Source organism: Neoarius graeffei, chromosome 11, assembly GCF_027579695.1.
Source record: "Neoarius graeffei isolate fNeoGra1 chromosome 11, fNeoGra1.pri, whole genome shotgun sequence".
Classification (NCBI taxonomy): domain Eukaryota; kingdom Metazoa; phylum Chordata; class Actinopteri; order Siluriformes; family Ariidae; genus Neoarius; species Neoarius graeffei.
Genome location: NC_083579.1, coordinates 47,899,272 through 47,920,125, shown reverse-complemented (window position 1 = coordinate 47,920,125; position 20,854 = coordinate 47,899,272). Strand labels below are relative to the sequence as shown.

Here is a 20,854-nt window from a genome sequence, read left to right as displayed (position 1 = left end):
AAAGGCAAGCTTGTGAAATGCAAACAAACAACCATTAAGCATTTTGGCAGAAATGTTGTTTGTTTAATAGCAGCATACTAAAATCTGACCCCATGCTTGAATTAATTCCTCACTGAGGAAACAAGAAGTCTTTGTTGGTTTGGGAAAGTAGTGCAAACAAACAGAAAAGCCTTCTTTTTTTTTAAACAAAGAACATGCCATTAATTCTATTGAGAGAGACTTTGTTCATTATATAAACCATCAATGTGAATCCCACTGCAAGATCCTGCAAACGAGCTGCTCCTTCCCTTCCTCCCTCACTGGACAAATGGCTCTCAGCACTAATCATCGCTCAAACTCTGCCCTGAAATCTGTTACTGACATAATGAAATCTTTATGAAAATGAAGCACAATGGACGCCATTAGCATGACACGAGTCAGTATTAATGTAAGCAATAAAGTCCCTGAAAGAGCTCCAATTTGTGCTGACTTTTTAAATTTGTGCCAATGAAAACCAATTTAACCCATCTGCCATCTTAATACACATTTAAACACGTGAAATTTTAACCAAATCAAGTTCCCGTATTCGAATGAAATGAAAAACACAAGGATGTGAAACTCATATATTATTTATTCCATTTAAATATTTTCCTCTTATACATTTTTTTTTAATCTTAAATAATACAAATGCGCTGTGCTAGGACTAGTTTCCAAGAATGCCCAGTACTTCCATGCTGCATTGAAATATATATCTGTATACACACATACACCCACACACTCACATCACCGAAGGAGCAAAGCGCTTGGTGAGTTTTGTACATCTTGGAATTAACCTCCCACTTCCTCTAAGCCCGTTTTGGCGCACAACTCTTTACTTTTTCCATCCAGAACTTTCTACTAAAGCAATGACAAGTTTCACAATGCTGAAGGAAGAGCAAAAATACTCAGTACTTGCTACGTATGTAAGACTTTAAAATAATGTTTACAGTGACGTCATGGAAAGTAAAAATGGAAATTTTCTATGAAAAGCCTGTTCTGTGCATCAGTATAGAAGGTGAAATATTGGAATGCTCGAATGATGCTAGATTGTATAAAATGACTTATTTCTAACAGTTTTAAATATTATAGTGCTGTGATGAACCTGAAGCCAAATTATTAGTGTGTGGACACCGAATGCCAGGTCATGATTGGTCATTACATAAAGGGCAATGAGCAAAAGGTCAACAGAATGTACAACAGCAGCACCTCGTGTGCATCATTAATCTCTAGTGTTCCCATACAGAGCATTTTTTTTTCCTTTTACAATTTTTGTGTGTCTGTAGTTTCTGCAAACTATTCGTCATATCTCCATACAGTCATATTTGGATATGAAAAGCTGTTTTAATCGTACTAAAGTCTTTCCCGCCTAGTCATAATTTTAAATGAACACTAGTACCTTCTTAGCTAACCGTAATAAAAATTAAAACATTGTCATAAACACTGTGTATCAAGAAAATATGGCTGTAACGCAACTGAAAACAAGACAGCAGAACCAAGATTCAGAAAGCGCTGTGTAGATTGTGGGGACTGTACACACACACACACACACTATACAAAAGACTTCATTCAATGATCCCTTCATCTCGAACAGCACTATAAACTTATCTTCCAAACCAACAGGATCTGTCAGTTGTGCTCCTACACAAAAACATTTTATCGCCCAGTTGCTGTTTCTCTGAAGAAGAAGAATAAAAGGAAAAAAAAAAATCTCACGACAAAGAAACGATGGATGAAAAACTGAAAGGAAGTGATATGCATTCTGTCATGCTGTACATTTTGGCCAATACTGTCAAACATGGGTATCTTCTGCATTGACTGGAGTCATCTGCATTCTAAACTAGTACAGAAATCACATTTCTAGCTATCACAACAATACACGTGTGACTGATATACACTCAGGGTTTTATTTTTTTTTTAATTAGTAAGAGGAATGGATAGTTAATGAAAAACTTGGTGTACGTTTTTGCACTGAAGCACACTTGTCTTATGAATGAAACCATAACAAGTAGATGCTCGTTCACTGCATCAAGGCTTTACATGAGAAGGAAAAAGGCGTGTGTCTTTTTGGGGGGGAAAAACCCCAACCAAACAAAAAACTCTTACTCTCGGTTTCGGCTGCCTTATACTCTGCAGTGATGGAGTGGAGCGGATTGATCAAAAAAAAAGCCTTAGCAGCCTTTTCCTAACAGCAGGAAAATCACGCTTTGTCAAACTTTTGCAGTTACTTGATTCAGTACAAGAAAATGACACAGTCTTCTATCATGCTTTCCTCTTCACAAAAATGGAAGGGCTCGTTTCAGTTCAGTGATCCAATGCACCCAGGTGCTGCCTGGAAAATGTTGCAGCTTGTATTTTTCTGGCCTCTCTATTATTCCTGAATTGACCTTGAGGTCAATTTTTTCCCTTTTTCTTTTCTATCTCAGCAGGAGCGAGCGAGGGTCACTATAGTGCAATGAGACTCATAAGGAATGGCTTTTTAGCACAAACTGCTGCATGATACTAACCGAGCTGGGTACAGGAAGCATAAGAGCCACGGACGGGAGGACGAAAACCTCCTATTGATTCTTTTCATAGCGGACTACCGATTACTATTAAAAGGCACAAAAAAGATCATATGAAATAGCTTTTTCATAGTGATCTCATATATGAAACAAGCGTATCTAAAGGTAACGCCGGGGGGGAGGGGGAACCAATGGCACATACTGAAAGCAGAAGAGTGTGTGCGCAAGGCAATACTTTTCTATTCACACGCTTGGAAATGGAACAGGTTACCTTCCTCGGTTTGTAGAATCGGAGACATTAATTCTCTCTGTTCTGTATTTACACGTACAACAAATACACAGTATTTTTCCTCCGTTTAAAAGTCAGTAGCAGGTGAAAGTTTCAGACTGAATCAAACTCCTGATTCGCTGAATGATAGATTAGTGCAAACTTATGATGGCCAGAGGGAGGGGGCTCTTACCGTATGTAGTGGCGCCGTGTGAAAGCTTTGGTTTGCTGGGAAGGCAGGATGTGAGGAGAGGAGGCGGAACGCTCTCTTTCTAAGGTGTAAGGCAAGTCCTCACGAGCTATAGTAGGATGAGAGTTCGTGAAAGAAATCTCAGTCTAACTGGTCGATCAATCGCAAAATTAGCCAACTCTGGGGTATTTGGTCCACCAGAATACATTTATGGTCCTGCGTGGTATGACAAATTGGGAAATGATTGGTTAAAAAGAGTTGATTTGGGGAAGAACAAGTACTCTTGGGCTTGTCTTCTTAACTAGGGAACTCATTTTTAATTGCTCTAAAAATAAATATTTCCACCATATATCTATAAATAAATAACTATACAGCCAATACGGGCATATTTATAGTCTAATTCATCATTTAAGGTACCCCTAATGTACCTGCGACTTTAATATTTTTCTTCCACACACAAATCCAGCAAGTATAAAATAGAACTATTGACAAGCCAAATAAATATATAGAGAAGCAGTTTCATGGAGTTACAGATCACATATTGGCCGTCAGATCTGTCCCAAGTTGTGCTCAAAATAGCATTATGCAAAAAAAAAAAAAAACCCACCAAACTAAATTTGTTTCCGCTTGTACAAGTATGGAGTCTGGAAAGAGCAGCCTCACTTTTGACAGTCCTGTGGCCTTTCAGGAATTCCTTTGATTAGGATATTGATTGTGTCTAAGCCTTATGGACTCTGGTTTTCAGTGTATGGCTCCATGATCGCAAACGTTTTTACTACTACCACTACTGCAGGTTCTTCAGAAGGCGGCCGTAGCGGAAGTCGTAAACATGGCGACAGACAAACACCAGGTCAGGGTTGATGTCAGCAGGGACACTGCGATGAGCTGGAATGGCGTAGTTGTGAGCCGGAGGGACCAGGGGGGCACTTTTGGGACGAGCCTCCTCACGACGCTTCACCAAGGCACAAAATCTAAGGCAGCATAGATGCACAAATAAGTAAGGTGCAACGATGCGTTAAAATCAGTCTCGCTATTGAAGTTACAGACCCAGGACTTACCTGCAATATTGTGCTAGTGTCAAGACGTAGCACTTATCCTCAATGCACGCGACACTGTTCTCGTCCTGATGCCGGGATGCAAAAATCTCATTCTGAAATCCCACAGCACAGACACAAAGCTTTGATACCCACATATTCACTACATCAACGAGAGCAGACAAATCAGTACAGCGCACACAGGTGCCCAATTTCAAAAGCACTCAAAGAGCAATGCAAGTCGGCTGGTTTTTCCCCCTTAGCCACGGTCTCCTGGGCTTACTGAGTGCAGAAAGCTTGTGCAGCCTACTGCCTCTCTGAAACTCATAACCAAGGCAAGTTTACACTGCTTTTCTCATGAAGAAGCTCAGCAAAGACTGATAAAGGCAGCTCACCTCACAGTGCATGCTGGGATTGCGGCCCCCCTGAGTGTGCTCTGGACGGTAGTACCAAAACAGGCTCATCATCAGCTCCCCTGTGGAGAGTCGTATCACTTTTTAGTTTATCAGCCAGGTGCAGCAGTCACTATAAATGACCCAGCAGACAGTTAATACGAGTTCTTCCGCAAAAGGGTGCTGCTTCAACCATAAATCATGTTATGTGGGTTTTGTTGTTGTTGCATTAGCTGTCAAAATAAGTTAACTTCACAGTACTTCCCACAATTTACATTTCACCAGTGAGCGTGAACGCAACTGTCATTATCCTATCCACATTCACTGGATACGAGCAATCGCATGCTGATTGGCTACTCTACTACTAGAATATCAGCTCATATACCGTGAGGAGAGGAAAACAAAATGGCGGCGCATGTTGCTGAACCAACCGAGGATTAAATAAAAATTACTCAAACAAAATCCCAAAAACGCAAGGAAAAAAAAAAAAGCAACAAAACATGGAATAAAAGTATTTGATGGTAAGAATGTATCTTTTTAAAAAATTTTTCAAGAATTATCATCACATTTTTCACAAATTGCAACTGTCATTTCGCCGGTTTGTTTTCATTCTAAGCGGAAATGATTTTGTCGGACATTTTGTATAGTTTTTATTTATCAAACTTGCAAAAAAATTAAAATGCTCTCTTCCTCAACATCCAGTGAATGTGGATAGAATAAAACAGTTATTCCACTCAATCTTGTCGTACATGGCTTATCGCCGACTCAGCACCACACGCCTCGTAAGCCATCAGCTCACGTACGACTGGATTTCATGGAATAACTTAATTGTAGTGTTGTGGAATTTTAGATCAAATCTACACTACCGTTCAAAAGTTTGGGGTCACTTTGAAATTTCCTTATTTTTGAAAGAAAAGCAGTGTTCTTTTCAATGAAGATCACTTTAAACTAATCAGAAATCCACTCTATACATTGCTAATGTGGTAAATGACTATTCTAGCTGCAAATGTCTGGTTTTTGGTGCAATATCTCCATAGGTGTATAGAGGTCCATTTCCAGCAACTCTCACTCCAGTGTTCTAATGGTACAATGTGTTTGCTCATTGCCTCAGAAGGCTAATGGATGATTAGAAAACCCTTGTACAATCATGTTAGCACAGCTGAAAACAGTTGAGCTCTTTAGAGAAGCTATAAAACTGACCTTCCTTTGAGCAGATTGAGTTTCTGGAGCATCACATTTGTGGGGTCGATTAAATGCTCAAAATGGCCAGAAAAATGTCTTGACTATATTTTCTATTCATTTTACAACTTATGGTGGTAAATAAAAGTGTGACTTTTCATGGAAAACACAAAATTGTCTGGGTGACCCCAAACTTTTGAACGGTAGTGTACAAAAACAGCATATTGTTATAAATGTATTGGAGACAAGCCAATATAAATGCTAAAACAGACTAAAGTCTAATCGCAACTTGCCTTCCTGTAGCTCATGTCGGATCGGAGGACGCCACTCCTTCCCATCCCTTACACTGGCTTGTGCAACCCCAGTGACTGGGTGCATATCCAAATAAATAATAGCAGTTTTAAACTCCAGAAACGGTGAAACCTCAGTTTCCCATGATCTTATTCTCCTCCTCAAGGTCTTACAATGCAGCATCTTCCCACACAATACCTTGTCAGAGCAACGTGGATCATTTCTCTGCTACACTGTAATTACCAGAAACTGCTCCCCTAATTTTATATACTTTCACCTGTTAGACTCCTAGACACAGGGCTGTAATCATCCCACTGAGTTGAGTTGAGGTGCTGCTGCGATGGATTCTTGCAGCAGTGTAGCATTTGTAAGGGTGGGAATCTTCACTCATCTCATGTTTTGATTACAATTTAAAGCTTTTGATTTCAGAAAATCGGTGAAATTTTAGTTCCCTCTGAAATTCGGTCATTGTGATGCATGTTTATTTCTGTAACATCTCACAAAATATCAGGCCATTCTGTAGCTGGGAAGTTATTTAATTTGAGAGGATCCCGTAGCAAATAACATGCATGAAATCGCTCGCTTCGTGCAGTCAAGCAGACAGAGGAAGTCCGTGTGCGCATGCACAGGTTTACCTTGACCGTGCACTGACAGTTACATCATTCTGTCGCTAAACGAACAGCTGATCACACCGAGGTGCTCGCTGACCGCCGATATTTATTAGTTTGATCCTGCGTTTCCTTTCCTTCGCAACATAACGTCTCTTCTTCTCGCTTTCCGTTACTGTAGTCGGTCTTTCACGTTTCATTCACACACTCACGTCCTCCATTTTTCTCTCCTGTTTCAAATTTGTATCCCACAATGCCTTGCGCAAACAGGGAAAGCCCACCACATGATACATGACATAGTATCTTGAATTGGGTCATGGTGAAGCAGGAAAAATAGTGGAGAATTTAGGGCCATGTGACCCTAAATTCATTAATTGTTCTATTTTCAAAAAGCCTAATAAAATTGGAAGTCTGATTCGAATTCTGTAGCCTTCGGTCCACTAAACAAAAATAACTGGGTGTCAGGGAAAATTCTTTTTATGACCTACACTTGAAAAATCTGAAAGGCAGTCTAACTTTAAGGGATTTTTATTCAAATTATAAATAGATTCTCAAGGCATCTCAATTACTATTTTCTATAATAATCAATCAGGTGCTTTAACTCCTTTTATCTGTTGCAAAGGACATCGCAGGTTGACCATCACCAGCATTTCTAATCAACGTCATTACCTGAGCCACAACAATTTTTCCTGCTCATCTTGCTCCAGGTGGAAAGATCTGATTTTATTTCTCAGATTGGCCATGTTGCCAAGTATTTCATCTTGGAGTAACAGATCTTGGAAACTGCCATGGTCTCGTCAAGGTCTTTTTACAATCTGGCTCAGAAAACCCAAAAGAAGGTGCCACTTCAAGGTCCTGCAAATGTTCCTTCCTACATACTTGGCTTCTCCATCTCTTTCTCTTTCGCATTTTGAATGTAATTATGACTTCCAGATGCTGTGTAGCATTATGTCTATGCACCTATGCAGCTTCTAGAGCTGGCCAGATTATAAAAAAATTTTTTAAAAACACATAAAAAAAAAAGTTAAGAAATCATATTTTTAACAATCGAATCTGAAGAATCTTGCTTTTCCCCACACCCTAATCATCCCACTTCCTCCAGAGCTAGTGGAGTTTTCCCCCTTTGCTTATTCCCTTGAAGACTAATAGCAACATTATCACCTCATGCCTGTGACTCCATGATTGCAGATTGCTCCGCCAGGCCCCAATAGAGTTGGACGACAGACAGGATCAATGCCCAAATTGTTTGGGGTCTGAACATCTGTAAGGCACTTACAGAGCCCTGTATTATGCCAGTATGAAAATACTGCTCTCTATTCTTCATTATCTTTCCTCTGGTGCTGCATGGGTGAGGTGAGGAGTGAAGCTAACTGCAGATATGGCTGCAGAGCCTGCTAGGAAGAAGGTGAACAGCACTTTAGCTAGGTTTCAGCAGCAGGAAACCAAACTGGGCAGAAGAGTCCATTGAGCAGTCTCATGAAAGAGGAGAGACTGTATTTACTACGTTGGAATGAAGATTTGAGAAACTGACAGCTGGTCTGGGTCAGATGCAAGATCTGTTAGTGGGGAACAAACATGACTGTTTTGTAACCAGTGATCATGCATTGATCAGGTTTCTCCAGAAAACCTGAAGTAGCCAGCTTTAAAAAGTACTAGGCAGCTCTGGAATTTGTGGCGACAAATTCCGCAATTTGTTGCCGTGGCGCATTGAAGGCGCGCTAATGTTAGGGGGGTGTGGGGGCATGCTCCCCCAGAAAAATTTGAAATTTACATGCCTTCTGGTGCATTCTCAGCTAATAAATTATTAACCATTTCCCTGTAAAATACTTGTAAAATATGTATGAAATTTCCCTCCAGATGTGTGTGTGTGTGTGTGCGTGCGTGCTTGGCTTTCTCAGTTCCCCTCTGTAGTACGCTGCCTGGCTCTGTAACATAACTACATGGTGAGCTTATTTGGTGCACGTGTAATGTACCTGATGTGCTTCTAGTGTGGTAGTGTGCATTGTATAGTTTTAATTTCAGCATAAATATCTGCACACGATTAGTTATTTGCACTTTATAAGTATGAAGCCAGGCGGCACGGTGGTGTAGTGGTTAGCGCTGTCGCCTCACAGCAAGAAGGTCCTGGGTTCGAGCCCCGGGGCCGGCGAGGGCCTTTCTGTGTGGAGTTTGCATGTTCTCCCCGTGTCCGCGTGGGTTTCCTCCGGGTGCTCCGGTTTCCCCCACAGTCCAAAGACATGCAGGTTAGGTTAACTGGTGACTCTAAATTGACCGTAGGTGTGAGTGTGAATGGTTGTCTGTGTCTATGTGTCAGCCCTGTGATGACCTGGCGACTTGTCCAGGGTGTACCCCGCCTTTCGCCCGTAGTCAGCTGGGATAGGCTCCAGCTTGCCTGCGACCCTGTAGAAGGATAAAGCAGCTAGAGAGAATGAGATGAGAAGTATGAAGCCTTAGCTAAGGGACCAGACATCTCTCCGGAAACTTATGCTGCTTTTCCACTACAAACGCGGCTGAGTTGGGCTGAGTCGAGCTGAGCGGGGCTGTTGGAGTTGCATTTCGACTACAACCGCGCTGAACCGTGCTGGCTGGAAGTGGGTGGACACATTGGGTGGAGTTAGCGAAAGTGGGTGGACGTCACGTGATGTCGTTAAGCGGCGCAAACAGTGACATCAGTGATCTTTTAAGCGGTAGTCTCACGACCCGGATAGTAAACAATAAACATGGAGGACATGGAGTCGTTAGTGTTGCTGGTCTTGGTTCTGTGGCTTGTTGTCACCGACAACGCCAACAGATACTGGCAAGAGCGTATAGATGAGGCGAGGCGCATAAGGCTTCAGAAATTCTCGTAATTCGTAATTCTTCTTCTTCCGGGTTTGCGGTGTTTACAGATCCCAGCGTGCTCGCGGGGCGTGTGTGGGCATGTGAGGACACTCCTCCTCACCAATCAGTGCACAGGGGAGTGTCTGCTCACGCCCCCAGCCTCACTCAGCTCGGTTTGGCTCGCTTCAGCCCCACTCCAAAACCGTGCGAGTTTTGGGTGCTAAGCAGGGCTGAAGCGAGCTGAGTCGTGCTGTTCTGAGGTAGTCGAAACGCGAGCCGTGTCGGGCTGAAGTGAGCTGAAGCGAGCTGAAAAAGGGTAGTGGAAAAGGGCCATAAGGCACTCCGGGTAGCTTCTGGATAGGAACATAATTCTTAGACAGAGAATGATGAACCTTCTAATTATTTTCTTTAAGGTTTACTAAATCAATCATTCATACCTTCTAATCTAATACATTGAGGAAAACTGCTACAGTGTGGTCACGTGGTCCGGCTCAGCCAGTCAGAGCGCAAGAATCAATTAACAAACACGGCATCGCTTCCGGTCATGCTAGACCCGACTTGAATACAATTTCGTGGTGAAATAATTGGATTTGCAGCAAATTATGGGCAGCGGAGAGGATATAAAAATCGTTTGAACATTGAAAGGCAAGTTGTTTTTTTTTTCTTACAGTAGACCGTCTGTGTAAGCGGAGAAAACCGCCAGTCGCCAGCGCTTGTGGACATCTCTGCATTGATGGTGGTTCAATCTGTTGTCATTACAAAATAAATGTACTAAAATTTTATATTTTGTCAATACTGTCTTGAGTCAAGATCCTCTCGAGAAGCCTGCATCGAGATGCGTCTCGTATTGTGGCTTTAGTGAATCATCATGCCTACTAGCCTACCCTACTTAACCTGTCTGCAGATGACAATGTGCCTCCGTTAACGGCCCTCGAGCACTTTGTTGAAGTGACTGACAGCTTGTGTGCTTTGAGGAGCAGCACTCTATAAAGACAAGTTTACTCATTGGGTAATTTGGATGCAAGTCTTTGATTAAATGCCATTCAAAGCTCTATTGCTAAAACCTGAACAACAAGAGAAATGTCACTTGCAGACATGTACATCACCATGGAGCAGTGCTGTAGTCGAGTCACTAAACCTCGAGTCCGAGTCCAGTCCAAGTCATTAAAGAAAATTTCGAGTCAAATCCGAGTCGAGTCTGAGAACAAGACTCCAGCTGTGCCATTTGACAGTGGCTGTTGCTGCCTTTATGTGAAACCGTCTCTGCTACTGTGTTGGACTAACATTAGTGCCTGACTGCCCCATTTTAGTTAATAGGCTACAGATAAAAAGCTTGTTCATCACTCAGCAAGTCCCACTATCAGCAGGACAAATAACATGAGAGAGGGTTAACACTAGCTAGTTCATCGGTCAGCAAGCCCCGCTATCAACAGAGCAATGAACTTAACATGTCACTTACTTCTCTGGGTGTAGTTTTCTAATGATGACTGAAGTTTGAGTTTGTCCCCATCGTCTCCTCGATAGTTCTACATATAGAACACATAGCAGTGCATTTTTTCCAACTGCACGAGAAGTCTGTATAAGCAAAGCGGACAATCCTAGGGGCTTCTCTCCAGGCATTTTAGCGCCATTAACATTAGTTTGTTCCTGAACATGATGTATGAACAGGTGAATGTGCATTCTCTTGCACAAAATTAGTATAAAAATTAATGTAGATATAAATCTCTTATGCCAAATGATTATGGCATGTTACAAAAAATAAAGAAAAAAAAAATCAGAGTCCTCGTCTCCAATTTACGAGTCCGACTGCAGTTAATGCACAAGTTCGAGTCAGAGTTCAAGTCTGAATCATCAGTGCTCAAGTGTGAATCAAGTCATGAGTCGGACTCAAGTGCGAGTCCTGGACTCGAGTACTACAAGCCTGCCATGGAGTTCACCATGCCAGATTTTACAAACTGAAGGTTGCTTCATCGCAGCCCTGTGCTGATCCTTACCTTCGATAGAGTATATTACCAAGACTTATCAACAACAGAGTATAATATCTCTGAGTGATTCTCTTTTCTCAGTCTCTAAGTTATGGCAATAACACTGAGTGCTCATCGACATCATCAGGACGAGTTACAAACCCTTAGAACAACTTAGGGTGTACTCACACTAGGCGACCTGTACCTCACTCGAGTGCGTTTGACCCCTACAGTCTGATTCGTTTGACTAGCGCGATCGCTTCGTACCGTGCTCAAGTGTGTTTCACTTGGACCACTTAGATGATGTGAGCTCATGCATGGGCCAGTCGACTTGTGCACAACGTGACTGCTAAGTGCACGGAACTCTAAAGCTACAGTGTGTACTTTTCAATTCACTGGAGAATATTTGGGTTAATGAGGAGTCTGATTCTCACCTTATTGATGAACGTGAATTGTAGTCTGCTTCGTGATGAAGTACACGCACTTGGGACCGGAACATAAAGCAGAGTGTGGGCAAAGACCAGTGGGGGGGACAATTGCTCTCAGGAGCAATACAAGGCAATTGTTCCTAGTGCGAATACACCCTTAAAGAGCTCTATAACCTCTACTAGTTCTGAAGGAAACTAAGGCCCTGTCCACACGGCAATGGATTCAGGTGAATCCGATACAATTGTTTATCGTTTAGGCCTGGCGTCCACATGGCACCGGCATTTTGGGTGCCCCAAAACGCAATCTTTTGAGAACGGGTTCCAGAGTGGAAAGATCTGGCAACGTTGCCGTTGCGAAGTCGTCTGGATGAGTAGAACGGATTTGTTTACGATGTCACAACCACATGACTGTGAGTGCTTCACGCCGGGTAGAAGTGTAACGAACTCGATGCGAGTTGTCAACAAATCCTATAACTTGGTTCATGAAACGCGCTTACAAAATATTTTCACTGTGAATATTTATTGTGTAATGGTGCAAAGTGAGAGAGAGAGAGAGAGAGAGAGAGAGAGAGAGAGAATAGCCCTTAGGGCAGAGTCAATCCCGCCAGCAAAAATAGGGAAAAAAGGAGCGATCTCATCTCTTCAGATGTTGGTTTAAGTCCTACAATACATTCCTCAAAAAGGGCGTAGGAGAACAAATTAATCCATCAACGTGTAGCATTCAGTTTATTCCGGACCATTAAAGACGCCGCCTTCCGCGTAGAATCATACGTCATCCTCGCCGCCATATTGGATGGGGCAAAGCGGAGAATAAAGATGCCTCATTCATGTGCTGCGTTTAACTGTACCAACAGGTTTACCGTCCAAACGAGATCACATGGGATTACCTTTCACAGGTGAGACTGGAAAAATACTTTTCATTGTATTTGGTCATTATAATGTAATTTTACGAACAGATTTTTCTGACTTTGTGGCTAATATGAAGTCTCGCGCATAACAGTTTATGCGCATGCGTCCTTACTTCTATTGTTCTGGTGTCTCCGAAGGGACCGTCTTACAGCGCCCCTAGAGGTGTGGCATGTGTATTGTATCGTTTTCAGCAAGCGTTGCGTTGCCGTATGGACCTGATATTTTACTGATCGTTGCCCATGTGGACGCGATATTTTTTTTATAACATCTCGTTGCCGTTGTCGTGTGGATGTAGCCTAAAACAAGAGGAGAATGGAAGGTTACATTTGTAAATGAGGTTCTACAACTGAATGAAGACAACCAAGGCCACCTGGGTCATTTAGGTTGATAATGGCCAGAGGACGAGTTGGCTTGACAGCGCACCGCTGCGCTGAACCACCTCCCATACGTTTGTATGGGAGAACAGCATGCTTTCATTTGGCCTTTAAAGACATTTTAAAAGTGTTTAATCTACATAAAACTAGCGTTAATTCAAGAATAAATAACATTTACGGAATAGATTGTTAATTTTGTGCGGCGGTGTGATGAGCTTTTACTTTAAGCAGTTTTTTAACGTTGTGTAATGCAATACACCAAATTCACAGGTGCCATCATTTTGGGTTTTTTGGTGATATTCATCACCGGTCCATGCGTTTTATTGTTGCTTCCCAATCACTCAGTGTTGGCTCAAATCAGCTTGAAACTCATGATTCCCACCTAGTAGTTGAATCTCTCATGTTGACCTGTTTTTCCAATAAAATCAGCCGAACACTTTGTCTAACGCCCGCAAAAGATTGGATCACGGAGGAAAATTTTGTATCCTTCCTAAAAATCAATGATTTTCCAAATATTTTTTTCATGGAGAAAAAAAAAACGAGGTGGTGTATAAATATCAATAATACTGTTCTGAAGAGAATGAACAAAAGTTCCACCCTCTTATCCTTGATTTGCAAGTGACATCAAAGCAAAATAGAAACCCGGATGTCGGCCATGTTGGTGGAGATACAAATGCGGGGTCAAGCGACATTCCATACAAAACAGTCACGCGTGCGCAACTCTCTCTGTTTTTCCGCTGCTTTAAGCGTTATTTTAGCTATGCCGTATCTTTGTGCTGTATATGGTTGTGGTCACAACAGTACTCGTGACCGTGGCATGTTCCGATTTTTTAGAATTCCATCCGTGATTCAGAAAGAGGGCGAGGAAACTCTGAGGCTTAGTACAGAGAGGAGATGAGCACGGCTGAACACTGGCACAGCATGGCTAAAATCAAAACAGCTCGTGTTTGCAGTAATCATTTTATCTCAGATGAGATTCAAAAGCTTTCTCGATAATATCATCATGGATGAATTTTATTTCGTATTGCTAGAATTTTGCTATAAAATGAGCGTTCTCTTGTCGTGATTCACTCGGTCAATGTTATAATTTTAACACGTGTGTTACCATTTCGCTTCTAGGAGCGACAGCAAAATTATACGATAGAAACAATCCAGACTGGGCACCCACTCAGAACACGGGCTATGTTTCGTCCAAGGTCAGACTTGATTCTTCGGCAGCTGAACCAAATAGAACGCGATATCTGGGTACTCGATGGTCGGTAGAAGCGTCTTATCTTCAGTTATCTTCGAATTCGAGCACCACCGTCATTAGTCATGCTTGGTGTCCACAATTTAAAGTGAACATACCTGCTAAATTCTGGCTTTTATGTTTAAACACAAAAGGATGGACCGATTTCACTGATTTATTACTTTTAAGCCTTCTAGGTGCAGAATTGAGAGATACAAGAAGCAGCCTTTATCTGTGATTCTTACCCTGGTACTCAAAATCCTACATTCTCTGAGGATTCTCCTCATGAATGGAAACTCAAACCAGTGGAAAACGATTGCTGGTTTGTGACCAGGGCAACGGACAGAAATGGAAATTTTATAAAAACATTGGATTTTCAAATGTCCATAACTTTGGATTTTTTAAGACACTTTACAAAATTAAACAAGTTTTCAATTCAGATCTTCGCGCTCTTTAATTTGATACATTACACAACACTATGACAACTACTTTAAAAAAAATAGGTACCCTATGGGTACATGTGGCTACTGCTTATAAATAAAACTGTTTTCTGATACCATGTCCATACAGTAAATATAGCATATACACGTTATCAATTATACTCGCCTCATCTCTTGCAAACATCACCAAGCTGTGAGCAGCATCAGGGTTTGTAGTATTTTGGTTAACAATTTAGTTTACTGTGTTTTGTTCAAAATACAGTGCTGTGAACTAGATCTATTTTCAAAATAGTAAGAAAGCACTTGTTCATGAATTGTCTGAACAAGTGCTTTTTTTAGTACTAATGAGCACATTTTGTTTCACAAGTGTAGTGTAAAAAATAAAATAAAAAAAATTAAAGCGAATAGCAGAAGTTTGACCGATTATACTTTTAACTTTTACTCTTAGTTATCACGAAGGAGCCGATTTATTCCCACATGGGACTTTTGTAATTGCAAGCCGAGCAGATCGCTCAAAAGATTCCAACGTCGTCTTCGCCGCCTTCTCGTGTTTTTGTTGAATGGCTGGAATCCTTGGCGTAAATATCTGCCAAAAAGCTAAAAAAACAAAACAAACAAACAAAAAAAACCTTACAAAACCTTTCGTTTGACCTTTCAGAAGGACCAAACAAAAGCTGTGATAATCAAAAGGTAAATGTTCTTAAAATAAACACCACTTGCTTGATATCGAATCAGTAGCCTTGGCGAATCACGAGGTGAATTTCGTTTATCTTTTTATCTCTTGATTATCTTCCAAGACTATGAAGTTATAAGTTTCTCTTATTTCATTTCTGGTTCTGAAATTTATCAAGAAGTAGAAAGGGTAATCGAACTTGATCAGGATAAGTGCTGATTGGTTACGAAGTTTCGCTATTGTTACATTACGACAGGGGTTTTCAAAGCGTGGGAGAGTCAGCACCCCCTCGGAGAGCAAATAAACAACAGCGCCCCCCCTTACAATTTTTGTTGTTGCTATACTTAATGTTCCATTCGTATTTAAAAAAAATGGTTGTTGTACACATTTTTATTTTTTTATTTTTCACATTTTAAACATCTGTGCTTTTTAAAACATCTTGTTTTTCACATTTTAAACATCTCATAGCATCGTTAGCTAGCATCTCTTGGCAGACAACACACTGTGGCAGTGGAGCATCTTCAGATCCAGTCCATGAAAATCCAAACTTTAAATAATTGTGGTCATACTTCCTAATTTTTTTCAGTCCCCCCAGGATTCCGCGGGCCTTTTTTGTGATTGTTGCGGGCTAAAATGTCTGATGTTGCGGGGGTTTTTCCAAAAAATTGCGATGAAAGTTGCAGTGTTTTTTAGGTTTCTGTTGCGATTACATTGCGGGAGGAAGTGAAAGTTGCGAGAAATTGTTGCGATTTTCTCTTTTTGTGATTAAAATTGAGTGATATGTTAAATATTAAGTTATTACTGAAAAACTATTGATTAAAAAAACAAAGACACTGAGAAATGGTCCTTTATGGCCCTTTTCCACTACCCTTTTTCAGCTCACTTCAGCTCGCTTCAGCTCACTTCAGCCCGACACGGCTCGCGTTTCGACTACCAAAGAACAGCACGACTCGGCTCGCTTCAGCCCTGCTTAGCACCTAAAACTCGCACGGCTTTGGAGTGGGGCTGAAGCGAGCCAAAGCGAGCCGAGTGAGGCTGGGGGCGTGAGCAGACACTCCCCTGTGCACTGATTGGTGAGGAGGAGTGTCCTCACATGCCCACACACGCCCCGCGAGCACGCTGGGATCTGTAAACACCGTAAACCCGGAAGAAGAATAATTACGAATTACGAGAATTTCTGAAGCCTTATGCGCCTCGCCTCATCTATACGCTCTTGCCAGTATCTGTTGGCGTTGTCGGTGACAACAAGCCACAGCACCAAGACCAGCAACACTAACGACTCCATGTTTATTGTTTACTATCCGGGTCGTGAGACTACCGCTTAAAAGATCACTGATGTCACTGTTTGCGCTGCTTAACGACATCACGTGACGTCCACCCACTTTCGCTAACTCCACCCAATGTGTCCACCCACTTCCAGCCAGCACGGTTCAGCGCGCTTGTAGTCGAAATGCAACTCCAACAGCCCCACTCAGCTCGACTCAGCACGGCACGGCTCAGCCCGACTCAGCCGCGTTTGTAGTGGAAAAGCGGCAGTAGACAACTTTACCAATATAAAAGATTACCAGGACTACAGAAATGCAGAAAAATAGGCTTTACTTATCCAAATGCACCTGTTGGTTCAAAAGTTAAAGTGCAGAGAACCTCACAGCACAACATGAAGTTACCTTAAAATATAATATAAATGCCTCAGCTTTCATGTAAGAAAATAAAAAAAACTATTAATACTAGTACTGTGTGCAGGCAGTCTCTCCTGAAGACTAAATTAAACAATAATTATAAACTAATAAAATAAATGGCTCAGGCTTCATAGAAGAAAAAAAAACAATTTGAACAGAATCTCACAGTATGATGCTGAAGCTGCCTGAACAATGGAAAATAAAATACCGTTTTGGCAAAAATGTTGGCATCCATTAATTTCTTGTATTAAGTAAAAAAAAAAATAAAGTGCACACAGTCCTTCACTGTAAACATAACACACTTTCAGTAACAGAATTTAAGCCTTCATATACACTGACTCGCACATCATGCAATGTTGCCAGATACTGCTGACGTTTTCCAGTCAAAAATATGTTCAAAACCCGCCAAAACGCACTTGAAACCGCCCAATCTGGCAACACTGCGCGCATGCTGCTTCTCTTGAACGTATACACGGAAGTAAGGCGGAAGGTAATTTGTCGACGTCACCTCAAGACGACGCCAACGATTGGTCAAATTTGCGGTGATTGGATATAATTGCAACACCGCCCTGAATTTGCGTTGCATTGAAGTTGCAAATCGCAACATCCTGGAGGCTCTGGTTTTTTGCTTGGCCCAGACTCTGTCTCCTCACTCACTGTAGCTTTAGGTACTAAAAGTCGATCCATTTTGTCTCTGGTAAAGGCTAGCTGAAGTTCGCTAAATGTCCACAATAGTAACTTATTCTGGTTTATTTTTCCTCACGTTGCGCCCCCCCTGAAGAACTCTGGCGCCCCCCCCCCACTTTGAAAAGCCCTGCATTACGATAATAGCGGCTTCGCCACATGTTCATGTGTACCTTTGATAACGCGAGATCAACTGTTCGTATCGCGAGATCACGATTCGCCATTCTGGTGATTGTAATGCGTATTTGTTACACTCATTCTTACAACATGATGATATAGTGGCTCCGCCTCTATGAGGCAGTAGCCACAAAAATGGCCTGTCACTGCTAGAATGAGCATGATGTGGCACGGGCCTTTTACAGGAGACACGACATTGCTATTATTAGTTGGCAAGTAAACAAGCAAAAAAAAAAACAGGAAAACTCTAGTTTCAAATGAAACTCCTCCACTCAGTCACAGAAACACCATGACAAATGGCTTAACCATTTTCAGTGCTTCGTTTCCAAAAACAAAAACGCATGTCTAACATTTCTCCAACTCTTTCACCAGCTTTATATTATTAACGGCTGCTTTGCTGAGGTTTTTAGGTTTTAAAATCAGAGAGACCCAACCTGTTATTTGATATAAATACTCTATCTAGCCTAAAACAGACAGAAAATGATAAACACAATATGCAATCTCACCGTCAAGATATACAAAGAATATTACATGTGAAAGCAGTGGAGGGTGAGAAGAGTAATTCTTGAATGAGGAAGTAATGAATCTCAGTGTACCTGACTCAGGGTCCTCCCAGAAGGCAGAGACTTTAGCCACATAGGGGAGGGACTTCTTCCGGGGGCCAGAACGCAGCAGCACAGTGTCTCGCACCCTGATTACTTCTCCGTCTCTCTGCACTCCTTCATAACACCTGCGCAGTGCTGGTGACTCCTCGCCCTATAGGTCATCACCACAGATAAATAAATACCTTATACCGTACACAAATATCCAACAGACAACATGCTTCAAAAACATTACACCATCATCTGGAGATACAGGACACAAATCTGTTTTGTAATGCATCCCATAATACTGGATGGTTGGTCCAGGACAAGAACTTGAAAAAAAAATGTAAATGAAAATCCACGTCATGTTCTTTGGATTCAGGTGGGGGTTTTTTTTTTTGTTTGTTTTCCAAAGAGCTGAAACTCATGGCTGAATTTCTCTTGTTTACACCAGAAACCATTGCTTTACAGACACATGATGAGGCACCGACATGCAGTAACCGTGTCCTCACAAGGATCTTCGTTACAGAGTGGAGGAAGAGGAATGTGCACTGATGTATTCAGCAACATGTCAGATGATGGCATGCAGCACACCAGGCAGTACTGGCTCATCGTAGTTTGTGACATGCAAAATCGGACAGTTCTCTTTCTTTGAGACATGTCCCAATCATATTTTTCTTAAAATAGATTTGGGTTCATTAGTTGGTCTTCTTAAGGCTTACAATTTTTTTTTTTTACACACACACACACACACACACACACACACACACACACACACACACACACGTAGGAAAGGTTTTGTTTTTCCCCCCCAGAATTTAAGGGCTCTTCATGACCCCAAATTTCTTGTGTAAATGCTTGAAAACAATTAAAGGAGAACTGAAGTCATTTTTAAACTTGCTTTATTTCTTAATTAACATGTTATTCAATTACATTTTCGGTTTTAGTAACCTTATATCGTGACTCGTATTGGCAACTAGCTGCAATTAAATATTATACTTATCGGCCTATTCAGTTTTTAGCCATGTTGAATTTAGTTCGTTTGGTCGACGGCAGGCGTCACTTATCCGCACGATCTTCACGAGACTTGTGCGAGACTTCGAAACGTGAAGTGTCAGCCAGGTGTCAGCGCCACCATTTTGAAAACCATTTTCCAAACGAAATATTGCACAAAACCGAGTTTAAATGACGATTACTGCCTACTTTTTTCAAACTTTCCTGATTGCTATCAAAACAAACAAAACTTCCGGCTAGATTACATCGGCATTCGAAAGAGGGCGCATGCGTCTTTTGACAACGTTGGCAGATGTTGGTCACTTTGATTTCCGCTATACGTTTTACTTCCGTCCTACGATGTCTCGCACAGGTCTCAACGAATCTCGTTTACGGCCACTGCTTTGACATATGGACTAATCTATTACATAGCGTATTTCAAACACTCATAACTTGCTATAGCAGTGACAAAATGGCGATCAAAAATGCATTCCTATATTTAATACAATGAAATAAATAGAATTTTGATGATAAAAAAAAATTTGCCTTCAGTTCTCCTTTAATTACTAAAAGTACCCAGTTTGATAAATGAGGCCTAAATGTGTTTCACTTTTGCGAAAGCTTCCTCTCTCTCGTCATCTTCGAGTTTTCTTTTTTACTCGCTCTAAAGGTCTTGACACATACAGCGCGAGGAAAATAAACTATGTGAAAGTGTGAAAATATCATTGACAAATGTCACGCAACATTAATATTCATATTAAACGTGACGCAATTATGCGAGCATTCCACAATGACAATCACATGACGATAGAGTTGACATGTGATAATGAGCTGATGCTTATTCTTTTACAAAAAAAGGGGGGGAAAGAAAATTTGGGGTACAGCCTATTGTAGGTACAGTCCCTTTAAGAAACTACATTTCCCATCAGCCAACTTCCGCGCTGACCTACGTCATGCGTGGGCGGGATCATCTACATCACTTCCTCCACGACTCCATAAGGGACCCGGAAATCTGCCATATTTCCTCTTTGGCTCTGCGTGAACTCAGCACACGGACATAAGGAGGACCGCTCGCCCCAAGCACCCAAGATAAAGACGTCTTTTCTCCCGAGAAAAACAATTCAACACGGTTTTTGTTTACCCTTGGCCACGGTAGAACTACTTAAATCGTGCTATCTCTCTCTCGGTTGAGCTACAGCCAGTTTTGTTTGTCTATTATAGTAACGTTACAAACTGCCGCCCAAAACAGTTTAATTTAAAAAGTTAGGAGCGATCAGATTCCTCCTAATTAAAGCGCGGTGCACATTATTTGATCAGAGATTTCTTTTCATCACAAGCGACCACGCGTCGGCCCAAGAAATTCTCTGCGTTTCCATGGAATCGTCGCCACAACGGTGAAACTCCAAAAGTCTCGGAACAT

At 41.6% G+C, this 20,854-nt stretch overlaps 1 protein-coding gene across 5 annotated transcripts in view; it reads right to left on the bottom strand.

Moving 5' to 3' along the window:
- Positions 1 to 592: 592 nt before the first annotated feature.
- bahd1 (bromo adjacent homology domain containing 1) overlaps positions 593 to 20,854 on the bottom strand; it is a 146,539-nt gene continuing 126,277 nt past the window's right edge. For all 5 annotated transcript variants that reach the window (XM_060934055.1, XM_060934059.1, XM_060934058.1 and 2 more), the window contains exons 4-7: positions 18,454 to 18,613; positions 4,407 to 4,486; positions 4,036 to 4,127; positions 593 to 3,948 (exon numbers count right to left, since the gene is read on the bottom strand). In XM_060934055.1, the coding sequence (XP_060790038.1) occupies positions 3,762 to 3,948; positions 4,036 to 4,127; positions 4,407 to 4,486; positions 18,454 to 18,613 (519 nt within the window). In that variant the 3' untranslated portion in view covers positions 593 to 3,761. The remainder of the gene's footprint in view (positions 3,949 to 4,035; positions 4,128 to 4,406; positions 4,487 to 18,453; positions 18,614 to 20,854) is intronic.